This window comes from Dermacentor albipictus, chromosome 2 (assembly GCF_038994185.2).
Source record: "Dermacentor albipictus isolate Rhodes 1998 colony chromosome 2, USDA_Dalb.pri_finalv2, whole genome shotgun sequence".
In the NCBI taxonomy this organism is placed as follows: domain Eukaryota; kingdom Metazoa; phylum Arthropoda; class Arachnida; order Ixodida; family Ixodidae; genus Dermacentor; species Dermacentor albipictus.
Window position 1 is genome coordinate 69437501 of NC_091822.1, and position 14622 is coordinate 69452122.

Sequence of the window (14622 nt, forward strand, 5' to 3'; positions counted from 1 at the left end):
GTGCTACATAAACGTGGTTTTTTTCCCGAGCGTGAGAGAAGCCCGCAAATGCACGCAAAAAATGCCGCGCGATGGCCGCTCGAGGCATTTTGCATGTATTCGCTGGCTTCTTTCACGCTCGGGAGAAAAAAACACTTATGTAGCGCGTAGTGAGCAACAGAAAGCTGTAACGGAAGGTTTTCGTGTCGTCCTACAATTTTCTCATTCAAACTTTTCATCTAACTATAACATTTGTGAAGCTGATTAATTAATTATGACTAATTATCTAAGGAGGCGGAATAAAAAATATTGACACGTGTACTTATCTTTATCGGGCAACCCCGTTTGGCCGCCTAACAAATGTTACCGTGCAGCGCAGGACGCGCATGCATGTAAAAGAAGTTTCTGGAGAGTTTTCGATGCTTCTGTCAGCTGTCTGTTGTCGCCGAACTTTGTGTTATCTGATTTTATCGCGTGACGCGAATAGTGTAGAACTTTGTGGAAGACACGCGGGTCCCATCGGTTAATCTGGAACATTCGACGGCTGATCTATAAAAGCCGACGCGCTTTACCCGCTGATCAGATTTTCGACGATCGCCGACTGTGTTCGCCGCTATCGTTGTGCTATAAGTGTAGCCTGTTTTGTGGGCACAGGTTCGCCCAATAAAATTTAGTTTTGTCGTTCACAGTGTTGCTACTGTGTTATTCAACGTCACCACCACGTGACAATATATCTGAGTATCTCCAAGCGACGACAAGCCACATTACCTTGGTTCTCTCCAGCTACGTAGCACCTGCATATTTTTAAACTCTGTTAGTTGGGACGCCCTGTACACGTATATCAACAAGCCTCGTCTCGCACTAAGCATGGCCACTTTGCCCGTTTCGAAGCGCCATTTGTCAGTACAACTTGGTCCAGCATTAACCTTCGGCGACCCTTCTTAAATGGCCCGCTTCCTCACCTTTGATCATGACCGAGTTCTTGGTGATGAAGGGCACCCCGAGCAGCGGCTTGGTGCGCTCCAGTTCTTCCGGCGAGCTCCTCCTGACGAGCTCGTCGGCTGCCCGGGCCTCGTCCACGGCGGCCTCGAAGCGCTCGTCCACCACTGCGTTGATCACGGGGTCCACCTCGAGCACGCGCCGCTCGTACGCACGGATCACCGCTTCGCTCGTCACCTGCGCCAGGGAACATCGATCGCCGCTGACGTACGGAGCAAAAGCAAAACAAAGCAAAATTATTCCGGCTGCGACCTGTAACGAAACGCGGCAGAAATGCGCTGTGAAAGTGACCTATGTTTGCGATCATCTTTTTTTATCGTGAAAATTTTGTTTACAAGCGAGTGAAAATCATTCTGAGGGCTACAGCCTTCAATTATTATGTTGAAAATGAACCTCGAGTATTTTGCTTTTCATTTTATTCTCAAATTTCGTGGCTTTTAACGGTCGACAGCACAGATAACTTAGCAAAAGATAACGGAACGCGATTCACCTTTTTCGTTGGTACGTGCCGCGCTTACGTAACAGCTCTAGCTGTCGTGGACTCGTCCGCGCTCGTGGAAGAGACGCCTGCGGCCGATTTTCAAACTCAGGTGGCACACGGGAATGCACGTAAGTGAAACTTACTTTGCAGATCTGAGCCAATTTTGCGTAAAATAATGGTGGGAGCCATATCTGACGTGCGATGTCACTTGAAGCTCGTGATTAATTGCCGAAGTTCCAGTGAATATCGGTAAATGGAGACTGGAACAGTTGCAGACACTGGAGAAGCATCCTCAACCATCTCACGATCTTAAACGCAACGCACCTTTCTCTTATCTTGAGTGATCACTGCGAAGACTGTAGTACAAGCTATATACTCAATTTAGAGATACTTAGATATGTATATTCAGATCGTGTTTGCCTGGTAACAGTTCCCATAGGCCTGTTGACTTTAAAGAGCCGTTCGGCGGCGTCAGAATTCATGACGTAAGTCACGGCGAACTGGTGAAGGAACTTGAAGGCGGCGTCGTTACCCAACTTTCCTTTTTGCCTCTTTCCTGGTTTACCAAAGCGTATTCTTGCGGTAAAAGCGACTCTTTTGGTATTGTGGAATGGTAATTTACTAACACAGCTTAGACTATGTTTACCTATAGTGTCCCACTATAGCCTTTGACGGCAACATTGACGTCAACTCTGTCCTACACGTATAACATGACGGGGTGTGTACACCAAGGTGATGTTTTCAGAGTTCCTTATTCATGCATGTCTAGCGCATCTTGCTCTGTACATCGCACCACTGAAGATGCTTCCTTGAGCGTTGTTCTGTTGGCTTGAAATGTTTGAATAGCGGCACGAGGTAAAAATAGAAAATAAACATTAATGAGAACGTATGTAACGCAGCAAACGCAAGGTTGGGAGTGGCTCGCCTTTATTGGAGATCCGACAAATGTAGCTTTTCATGTGAGACTGTTGCTTTTCGCAATAATAAAACAAGCAGTCGAATAGCGAGAAACCCTTTGGCCACTGTCGGCATAGCGCATTGTATAACTCAGCAAGACCGAAGGCGTGAATATAGAAAGAGGTTGTAGATTTCGGCGATTTGTTGATGCTCGTAAGTCATGACATCCAGCGCACGGATGAAGACACGCGCGAAACAAACAGTGATTGCGTTTATTCTGAGCTGTCTTACCCCTATCGCCATGGTCTGCATTGATTTTCGAAAGAAAAATTAAGTTGTTTCTCAAATTTGGCTCGTGCTGAAAATCTAGCAACACTGTCCACCTTGCCAAGGTCGCATATCGTCCACCACGTCCAACGGTAATAATCCATGCTTTGCATTCGTCAACAAGAAGATAGAGGGATTTGTCACGGAGCTTTCTAGTGCTGAAAATCTAGCCATCGTCACTTCGAATGTGGAATGCGCCCATCGTTGTCCATGCGCCCATGGTCGTATGTTATCCAACACGTCCAAAGTTGATGGCCCATACTCCAGCTAAATTTAAGCGTTAAGATGAACCTTGTAAATGGATGAGGGCAATGTACGCGCACGGGGCATTCTTTATACTTCAGTACTATGCGCACAAAGAGGGAAAAATTTGTGTACGATCGCCGTTTTCTTTTCTTATCCAGCGCAGTTCCTTCGCCGACAGCGCGCAGACAATGTGGTGTGTAGCATTCATGGATACACACAAAACTGTCTCCCCTGCGTAATTTTCATGAGGCGGCAAATACCAAATGTGCGGTCATCCGTTAAAGCATACCGAACCAAGAGAAGAAAAGAAATGTTCGCTTAGAAGAAGACGTGTTCAAAGTAACGAGAGTAACTGGCAACAAATATCCCAGCTGCCAGAAAAAAGCCTAAGCCAAAGGTGCAGTTGCACTTTGATATTCCCTCGGATTAGTGAGCTTTCTACACGGACGCTGCTGTTATTCGTGGCAGTGGACACACGGCATGTGTCAGCCCTGTGAATTTACCTCTGCAAGGAAATAAGGATTGTACAATGGATGTTTATGACTATTCTACTATTATTATCAGAAAACACATAAGTAAACATATATACCGTTTCCTTAAGTGCGCTGAAAGGGCTGAAGAGACGCAGCAAAGCTACATCAGTTTGCCAAAAGGTACGAGTACAAAAGGTTGGCAAAAACTAGCCTTTCCAAATTCATGTTCACTGGATACAAAGGCACAGCTCTGATCCTTTCAGTGCAATGGAAAATAACCAAGCACATGACAAGAAGAACGCACACCAACCAACGCTTCTTGTGCCAGATTTATTGACGACTTTCCTAGCTCAAAAAAAAAGAATTCCCTCAGACATCACACACGCGCTCTTCCCCCCCCCCCCCCCCCCACTGCAGGCTCCTTCCCCCGCAACCTGTGGACGAAGTTTACGTAAGGAAGATCTGGGATGGGGTAGCCCTCACACCTTCCTATATCTAGGGCAGAGGCTTATCCAATGCGATGCCACCTACCCGAACTGTACAACTCTGGCACAAAACGCGGATTCGTGCCACCTGCTGTAGAGTTGCCATGTGCGAGACATAAATGGGAGCCCTTGTCCAGCCGCTCTGGCCTCTGCAGTGACCGAGATGCTAACTTCAATAAGTGGAGTCAGGACGGCCCTAATTAGAAAGCCGTGTTGTACTTCCCGAATGACGCACGAATGCATTCATATGTACAGACGTTTTTCTAGTTTCCTTCCATGCCATATATGTCACTCCGTTATGTCACTGCTCAGGAGAAGATAACGCATCGCCTCCCAGTCGTTAAACTGAGTTAGCTTTCTCAAACGAGGACTGTGGCTTCGCGTCGCAGTATCTGCTCCATCCACGCGCGCTAGTGACGTTGCGTCGCGGCGATGCCCTCTCCCCTCATGCAACGCCGATTCGCCCGCTCTGCTCCATCGAAGTACGTTCGTGACGTGGCTTTGCAGCCAGAGGAAATTTAGGTGCCGTTTCGCTGCTGCAGACGCCGGCTTTTTCGCTCAATAGGCCGTTTGATGCTTTTGAGTCGAAAGTAATGAATAGACTATTAGGGCACCTCTGCGGCACTTCGTCTTTGTTTCGAGTAGCACGTAGGAAACATCCGCCGTGGTGGCTTAGCGGCTATGGTGTTGCGTTGCTAAGCACGAGGTCGCAGGATCAAATGCTGGCCGCGGCGGCTGCATTTAGGTGGTGGCGAAATCCGAACATGTCCCTGTCTCATGCGTTGGGGGTGCGCCAAAGATCCCCTGGTGGTCATAATTAATCCGATGTCCCCCACTACAGCATGCCTCATAATCAAATCGTGCTTTTGGTGAGTAAAACCCCAGAATTCAATTGAAGCACGTACTAATATAATCTAACATATGGCAAAGACAGCTGAAATCGCACTATACCAGTAAGCTGCTAAGAAAGCTGCGCTGTTTCGGCTAAAAAACACGTAGTACAAAAGAAGAGCACACAAACATAGCGCATATGTCTGGGACATACATCCGAGATCCCATTATACAAAATAATAAATAAAACGAAAGGGAAACATAAGTAGAGTGAGGCCTCACGCATGTAAACACTACAGATGTTATAAGTTTAATTTAATAAAGACTTAAATGTCTACACAAAGGTAAAATAACGTCGCAAATGTAACAAACACTGACTGCAAAAATCGTTCGCAACCAAAAAGCATACCGGCGAATCAAACTGGCGATGATAGAGAGCAGCTGCTTCCCTGTTCGCTCAAGCTCAACGCGACTTCGCGGTCATCGCGCAGAGGTCAATGTCCAGTCAAATAGCCACTGCGCAAAGGATTGACGACTTTTGACTAGCGCCGCTTAGATGAGGCTGTCTTTTCTTTCTCTCTCGCTCTCTATTTTCTTCGTTTATGAACGTCGCGATGTCTTGTGCCCGTTTCCTTCGTCTATTTTCGTTCGCAGCCCGTCAGCCCTGTTCGTTTCACGGCCAGCACGGGAATGGCAGGGTTAGGAGGACACCGCACAAGCGACGTATGGAGGGCGCGCACACAGAACAAAACGAAGATCCCGTGACCGAAGAACTCGTCGAGTGCGCTGTCAGGAAAGCGCGGCGCCGTCAACCGGCGCGCATGCCAGGATGGCGCCAGCCGACGCGCTTCCCCCACCCTCGAAGCCGATTGACGCCTGCGCACACATGCTCGCGCCCGTTCGAGCACTTCTGCGAGCGACCACTTCAGACAGCGTGTACTCACTCCACGCCCGTCAAGCGCAATCTGTCTATTTGCAGTGCTTATTCGGCGACCTACTCTCGAGCACCACAGCAGGCCTTCTTTTGATTTCCCCTCGATGCCCACGTTGGGTCCACGTTGCACTATGCCATCGGGTCCGTGCGGAGGCGACGCGGTCCTACGATCTAACGGAAGATATCGGGGTCTCGGAGAAGAAGGTTAAGTTAGACATATTCGATATCTTGAACGCTTAGTATAGGTCTGTATTACTAGAATGCTTGCTAGGTCATGTTGCCTCTGCGCCCGTTCGTCGAGGCTGCATAAAAAACATGCAGTGTTCCGTAACTTCAACGGAAGTGTAGTGGTTCTGAAGGAGGTGTAACGAAAGATATGATCTTGTTCCTAAGTCCCACGTAGTTTGCAAAGCTAAAATTAAGTGCACGATGCGCAAGTTTATACGTGTGAGGTCAACAGTGTAAAATAACACTGACATGCCATCCCGGTCTTGCGAAAGTGGTGGTCCAGCGAAGCTGTTGCAAGGCCACTATACTCTGTTTCACACATCAGGTGCAACGCTGTGGAAGCTACGCAAGTAGTGTGGTCTCCAAATTTTATCACTGCCCGCGTTCCGTCTACGCTTCGCTGGGCGCCAGCGGCGTTTGCTCGCGTCAGCATGCACGTGAAGATGCAGCGACGGGATACAAATAAAAAACTACGAAAAGGAAATTAATACGAAACAACTTGTCAGCAGCCAAATGAGCGCATGTTTTGTCTCCTTCCAAGGAAGGAAGCTGACAAAACTTCTTTTCATTCAGAACTGACCTCATATAAACAATATTTTCGCAAAAATATGGTTAAAAGATACCGAACTCTTTTTAAGTGCAAACGCAGCGACTGCAAAAAGTATCTCTATCCTCCACAGCGTTAGGTACGAAACGGAGTATACACTCGCTCATGGGTGCATGAGGTGTTTAATTACTTTAGAGTAATCGTAGTGATAATCCATGCGATATACCTCTGTCGTTTCGCAGCGTTCTCAGCTTGCCGGCGCTCATCGTCGTCTTCGCAGGCTTGTCGCTTGCACTCGGCTTCTCTGGCACGACCTTCACCTGTGGCACGAGCACGACGTCGCAGTTGACAATTACGTTTCCGCTGCCTTCAACTCGCTGTCCACGCTGTCCCTCGGGAGCCCTAACTATGCGTGGCCTATACCTATAGCAGTGCCGCAACGGGATTATCTGCGGGAGTTGCAAACGGAATGATTGAGCCAGCATGGTGGTTATGGGAAGTACGCGGATTTGCCAAAACTTCGTCCTTCTGGCTTGAAACGGCTTCGTGACTTTGTAAACTCGCCCCTTTCAACAATGTACTGCGTAATAAATAATTAAACAATAAAACTGTCCGACGGCAGGATTCAAAGAGAGTCCCTCTAGTTCAGAGGCCCGATATTTAAACCATTACACCACGGCCGCATGCATCTAGAAGCGGCATAGAACGACAATATTAATTTCTCGCGCAGTATGGTATGGCACGAATTTTTTTTTTTTTCATGCCCTTCAGGTCGCCCTAGATTCCTAGCCCGAAGCGGGCCGCTCCCACGTAGGGACCGAAAGGCCTAGCCTCTCGACCGCATCGCGGGAGCCACTGGACTGCCCATGTCTGTTGTTCTACTTCGGGGCTACGGAGAGCTGCGTCCCAACGCTCTTTCATGTTGTCCTTGTCACTGCGTAAGGCGGAGCACCGCCAGAGAAGTCATCGAATAATATGATTTGGATGCTTGTTTTGTGCTTGTTCTTTATGGAAACTAATGCTATTCTGTATGTTGTATGCGTGACTCCAAGAAATGTGCGTACTTCTCGCTTCACTTCGTCGAGTGCTTGAAGCCTGCTTCACCTCCGCCGCGGGTCGGTCCGGTATTGCACAACCCCCAGGATCGGCCCATGTTTTTTGCCCACGGACGCGGACGCGAACAGGAGGCTAACGGCTTCGCTGCAGTTTCGCCGACAATGTGCAGTAAAAGACAGAAGCGTCTGTCTAAGTAAAAGATAAAGACAACATACTTCAGAGATACCCTCGGCTCGTAGCATATTTACTGCGATAGTGATAACCACGATATTATTTTAGCTTCTGTGCATATTCCTCAAACAACTGCGTTCACTCTCAACGGGAAATTGAACAAGAACCCAGCAGCTATAGGCCGGTTTGTCAGAGGGAACGCGTGCGTTCCTCTAAAAATGTAGCATTTTTTTCTAGTAAAAAGTAAAACACAATATTAATTAAAGCTATGAAAATGTATAATTATAATTTTTCATATTACAGGAAGGATATTCAAGATTGAAGAATTTTGACTTTCTCATCTTGCTGAGGTACGCAATTTTCTTTCTGTGTGACATATAATAATGCATGTTATGGAATGAACTACGTGCATGAAAATACTTTAGCACAGTCAGACTCCCACTAACTAAGCCGCATTTATTTAGTAAAGTACATAGCTTTATGAAACCTTTTATCAAAATAATTTAACCTAGACGCTTACTTTAATCCTTTCTTTACCCGACGGCATTGTTCAGTGGCTATGGTGTGCTGCCGAGCAGGAGGTCGCGGGATCGAATCCCGGCCACGGCAGCTGCATTTCGATGGGGGCGATATGTGAAAACATCCGTGTAGTTAGATTTAGGTGCACGTTAAAGAACCCCAGGTGGTCGAAATTTCTGGAGTCCTCCATTACGACGTGCCCCATAATCAGAAAGTGGTTTTTGCACTCAAAACCCCATACCTTAATTTTTTTTAGTCCTTTCTTTGTGATTGTTATCGCTGTTGTTCGATGAGGTTCAACATGCTGCTCTTTTATTATATTGTATTCACAGGATCATCAGGCAAATTGTTCCTCTCGTTTCCTTTTTTTAATACCAAGGTAAGGTGGCGTTGTGGTCAGCGTAATAAGTTTCGAGGACTTTTGTAAAACAGTCACTTCTTTTCCAATCATTGAGTGGGACAACGCCCAAGCACCTATTTGCTCTACGTGACTATACGGCGTGGCGTTTGAGATGACTTTCAAATTTCAAGTCTCCTGACACAATTCTTCAATCCATTTGTGTGCGTGCGTGTGTGTGTGTGTGCGTGTGTGTGTGTGTGTGCAAATGCTGCTTTCATCGGGCACTTGGCGGTTGTGAATTTTGCGAGTTAACTCTGCAAATCACGTGGTCTTGTCTACGGTTTTGACGTCATTTTTCCACCAGCCACCTGATTCTCGGCGCATCTTCTATTGTAGGTATCTGCCATGTATTGGGCTTATCATCGCTATTGTAATGTATGCCTGGTTCGTGCCACCGACGCTGTTTTCATGGGCCCAATAACAAAGAATTGCGTGAGAGAGTGTCACCATCTTGTCAAAAACAATTCTCATGCGATGTGCATAACGTAATCTTTGTCCACTACAGCATTCTTTCTTTTTTTCAAATTCTTAGTTATAATCTTGAATTTTTTTTTTCGTTTCGTTTTTACGGCTGCAACCACAACAACCATAACCGCCCTTCAGCTGCTGGGTCCTCATTTATTTCACCGTATAGCGGTGAGCAATAAAAGAGCGACTGTGCCAGCGATGCCGCATAATGTGATCCGCGTCCACAACAGTATTGCCCGTTCTGGGCCGCTATGCTGTACGCGTTTGAAAAGCCGACGTTCGGTTTCACCGCACGCGATTGACCTAGATTGACATAGGCCGCGATGTCGGCGTGACCTGGACAATGCACCATGCGTTCAGGTAGGCAGCAGCCAATAGCAGAGCAGATGAACCAGCAACTTGGTGTGATCCGTTTATTACGTACGACACCTTCCTCTCGCAAAATGTGCAAGCAAATATCTCGTGCGTTGTTGTTGCTGTTGTTGGCGGCGTTTTTTTTTTCTTTTTTTAGAGCATTCGGTTCTGATTGAAAAACAATTTTCATTGTCAGTGGACTGCATTGTGTTTGTGCGCACAGGTTCTATTCACATTTTCTCTTCTTCTGATCCTGTCTACCTTTACCCCATCCTGCAGCCGACCATGTAGCTAAAATGACAAACCCCTCTGCCTTTCATCTCTTATCGTCTCTCTCTCTCTCTATCTATCTATTTCTAGTGCACAAGCTGTGACCTACAGACAAAGGCACTTCCTAAGAATGCGCCAGAGGGCTCCCAGGTAGGACACGTCTCACCAACGCCAGAATAGGCTTCTCCTCCGGCCGGAATTCCTTCTCTCGGCGGGGCCGCCGTTACCGTGTCGCACGTGGCCGGAGTCATCGTCCGAGAAGGCACGTGTAGCAGCGTCTGCGTGGAAGTAGGCGGAAGCCGCTCTTTTCGCCCTCGCGTGTAGCCTTGGCCTCGTGGAAACTTACCGACGGGATTGCACCCTTTCTTCTGAGGCGCCGTTGTCCGTTAGAAACAGTTCACGGAGATGGGTTTGTCGCACGACTTGACCACCATCGCGGCGCGACATTGGGAGTGGGGGCATATTGAAGCCGAAGTTTTCTGAGGAACTTAGGACGCCCGGGGTTTCCTTCTTCGATTTGTAGCCCCGAGTAGGCTGTGTAAACGGCCCTGAATGTCGACCGACGAAGTAGTTCCACTGAGCGCACGTGTGTTGCGCGGTATAGAACAATAAATCACATCAAGCCTGTACTTATATATTCGCATAGGCATCTTTAAAGCACGAAGATGTCTTAATGAAATAGCACACGATAATCAACAGCTTCGTTGATTATTCGTTTTTTTTTTTTTTTTGTCTCGGCAGCATTACTTTTGGGCCATTCAGTATTTGCATGTCGCTGTCCGTGTGCTTATTCTTCGCCAACCATTAGGTTTCTTTCGTCGTCTTTCTTTCTCAATAATGATATTTTCACCTCCTCCTCTTTTCCAACGGATAGATGTCAGTGTGGCAATGCCACAAGAACAAAATATGCGCACCTGGCTATGTATTTTGCTCTACTCCATTCCATGAAATATATAGTTTGATCTGTTCTAATCGAAGGAACTTGACTCGTGCTTCGAGCTCGCGCAATTTGCGAGAAATGTTCTGCGCACAGCAGTCGTTAAATGCCGAGAAACAGTACTGGCATTTAAAGCGGCCTTATTACGGCCGAATGTCAAATGGCGCCCACAACTTCACTTTCGCTCTCATGGATGAGGGAACACGCTTCTACTTTGAGCTTGAAGTTCCCGAAGAACAAGGCCGGTATAATATAGCGATTCATTTCGCTCGATGCCATTCCTTTCATGTCGTCCACGGTTGACAGCCAATCGATACTGTAGATGACGTCGGCAGACCGCTGACGAAACACGAAACTGAACATAATTTGAATAGAATCGCCACACTATGCCCGCCCGATTTACCACAAAGGCTCATGCATGAAACACCTGCCCCACAATAAGGTGACCGACGTTTGCGACCCACTTCTCGTATCACACATGAAATTACGCCGCAGTTTCATTCTACACTATCAAGCAGAGATGCAAATAATACACGAACACTGTTTTATCTTTATTACGTGCTAAAGACACAACTCTTTCCATACATCATTTTATTGCTTTTGGGGCGTTTTGTTGAAGGACAAAATTTCCCAAGAAATAGCGTTGCCAGAACATTTTCTAAATATCTATATACTTAGCTGTCCCTAAGGGACCATATTATTACCCACCGCTAGTGCTTAGTGGCTATGACGTGGGGCTGCTAAGCACGAGAAGCGGTTTCGATTACCGATCTCCCCGGCCGCATTTCGATGGTGGAAATATGCGGACCCGCCCATGCAGTTATATTTAGGTGCACCTTAAGGAATCCCAGGTGGCCAAATTAATCCATAGTCGTCCCCTACGGCACGCCTGATAATCACGTCTTACTTTTTACACATAGTCTCCTAATTTAACATATTGTATCATAAATTAAATTTAAACTGAACGTTTACTGGGCTTTCGGAGCAGTTTCTCACATTTGCGCAATGCTAGACTCCTAGAATGTCTCTAAAGACTTGCGCGGACTTTTGTCCGCGGTTGTGGAGAAGGAGTGCGTACCGGGCATCGCTGCTACGTGGTGTGGGTCCCCAAAGGTATACACTGGGCTGCCTTATATTTTATGCATAGCCTGTTCGCGTAGCTCGCCGTGCCTCCTCTGGTTCGCGAACTTGCGAGATGTCGCCTGCGGAGTCCATGCTCTGGAGCTGATATTAGCAGGGAAAAAAAAGCCCCGGCTTCTGCTCTTTCTCTTTTTTTTTTTTCGTCAGACTCATGAACGTTGGACGAACGCTGCATATACGAACACTCTTGTCGCCTTTCGGAACGCTTTAATAGGCAACACAGTTGTTTCATTTAAAAAAAAACGACGTTCTTGATTGCCCGTTCCATAATCACTCTGACCATAAAGCTTCCGACGAAGATTCCTAGGGGAACTCTGGCCCTGACGTCATTCAACTTGGATAAGGAATTATAGGTGTAGTACAAGGATTCGTCTGCCTTTCGTTCTTGTGGCTATCTTTAATAGCTTTATCTATCTTTTTATGGGCTTAAATTTCAAGGGAATCCTGTTTTTGTTTCTAAATGCATCCGACAATGAGGCTCTGCGCACTTGACTACTCAGCTGAAGTTATCCGAATTTATAACGCAACATGTTGGCGAAAAATATCACTTAACAATGCCGCAAAGCTAACTGAAGCCATAAGCACGAAGTTTAGGCAAATCCATGCACCAACCATCATTCCCGTGCAAGTTGAACAGCCACGCTTTGCAGATCCCGTAGGATGAAATGGAATGGATGTTATGAGGGTCCCCTTTAGAATGGGGTGGTGGGTTGCGCCACCAAGCTCTTGCTATTATACTGCCTAATGCCCTACCTAGGTTAAACATGAAAAAAAGAAAACAAATACACTATGGACTCCCACAACCAAATTTTCTGATCTCCTATTGCGAAGTTTGCTCTTGTACGTCTCCGTTTTTTGTCGTTTCCCTACTTTTCTTCCACCGATCCCCCAATCGCCTCTTACTAATCCCTATTGCGGACATGTTTACTTTTCCACTGACACTAGCGCCACAGGGCCCTCTGGTGATCTTTGTGGGAAAACCCTAGGGTTGTGAGGAAATCTGGAACATTCAAGCACTCTTGAAAATTTGCGCCTCGTAGTCATGTACGTCATGTGGTGGACATGGTAGTATTTATTTTGTTATTTTACGGCACTCTAAATACACTGCCTGCTTTTACGTTTATTAGTGTTGATCAATTATATTAGGATTGCTTGCTGTGATTGCGTGTGTGAGTGCTCTGCGACATCGGCATGCTGCGTTGTATACTGATTTCTTCTGCAGATATTCTTTGTGTCCACCTTCCGGAGCCAGTAAAGGGTTGTGAACTTGTCGAGCTATCTAGTCCGCTTGAGAACGCATTAGCAATAGGAGTGTGAAGGTGTGAAAAAAAATCCAGACAATAAAAAGATACCGTGTATGTCATGGAAAAGATCTCAATGTCCTAGCTTTTTACAGAACATACTGAGGACGTCCATGGCACCATGCGTACGATGAATTTTAGACGCAACTTCTACTCCTGGCCACTGATTTATTTATTTTTTTCACAGGGCCTTATGTTTGTAGTTTGTATAGACAGAAAAAAAAAAGATTCGCTACCGTAAGTGGACGCTTCAGGCATATTAATGAACACAGGTGGGGTGGCATAACTACACAATTCATTTTTCCCAGTGAAGCTGCACCATGCACCAACCATCATTCCGTGAAAGGCTCTGGAAAAACATGTGTCCGAGATGTTGACAAAAAACACTCATCATGTGGGCCGATCCTGGTGGTAGTGCAGAAATGGTCCAAGCTGAATGACTCATGGGGCAATCAGCGCTGAAACTTCGCGTGTCCACAGCAGCGCCGTAACACAGCCTAGCGATCGGTGGACACAATTTACAGCAGCACATGCTACGGTTTTGCATAAGCAATTTCACAGCTCATTTTGAAGCGCATGTATCCAGCCTCTGACCTTCTTGGCCGCCGACGTGCTAGAACGTAGCAGCGCATGCGCTCCTCGCAACCCGTATGACAATGGACAGAACTTGGCTGGGCGCATCAACCTAAGCAATCACTAGTACAGGCGCGCGTCTTTTATCATTATATATGCCGTGCAATTTTCGTGGCCTCCCTACCGGACGGTGTGAGCACATTTGAGCCACACACTCAAGCTGCCTTCTGGCCAGAGCTGGATGCCCATACCCGTGTGGGCTCGGCGACCTGTAACACGTCATTGAACTACCCTTGTCTCCCGTAGAACCTAAATAGGTCCCAGGCGCAAGGGTACGAGCAGATTTTTTTGAAAAAAAAAATGTTTTGTACAGCTTTTTTCAAAAATTACTAAAAAAAATTATCGGCGCAAAAAACGTAAACGCGCAAATGCCACTGCTCGTGCGTTCGTCGTTGTCGTCGTCTTCTTCCACAGCTGGTTCCATTGTGCAAAATAATATCATCGTCAGCAATAGCTCGAGCGTCGTCGTCTTCCACAGCTGGCTTCGTTACCACTCATCATCCCAGAGTAGAATTTCACTTCTGTCGTCTTCTGGGTAGGCCGCGATTACGGGGACAGGAGCCATTGCTTAAGCGGGTATGAGGTATTCATTGTCTTACGTGACGGACACAATAACAGGGGTGATACGTCAATGCGTGTGCGTGCCTATACCGCCACAATGACCACAGATTAGGACAAAAAATATTTCGTAATTTTGTTCGATATTCTGGCTGACCTCTGTGTCGTGCACTAAACAGCTTCCCTGGTCATCCACCGTCCCATAGTGGAAGGGCTCGTGAATTTTTGATGTCACTCCGCTCGCTACAAAGCATCGGCACGGACGATAGGCGCGGCAATTCGCCACGGTCGACGACGTTTGTTTCGCAAGAGGAAGCTCCACAATGTAGCCGTGGCTTTATTTTCTCTGTCAGGATCAGTTTCTTCTGCTCCAAGCAGGTCTCTCTTT

At 46.9% G+C, this 14622-nt stretch overlaps 1 protein-coding gene across 1 annotated transcript in view; it reads right to left on the minus strand.

Moving 5' to 3' along the window:
* The window catches only part of LOC139055956 (fatty-acid amide hydrolase 2-like), a 78022-nt gene that overhangs the window by 27189 nt on the left and 36211 nt on the right, over window positions 1-14622 (minus strand). Inside the window, exon 3 of the mRNA XM_070533668.1 lies at window positions 942-1155. Coding sequence (XP_070389769.1) covers window positions 942-1155 — 214 coding nt within the window. The remainder of the gene's footprint in view (window positions 1-941; window positions 1156-14622) is intronic.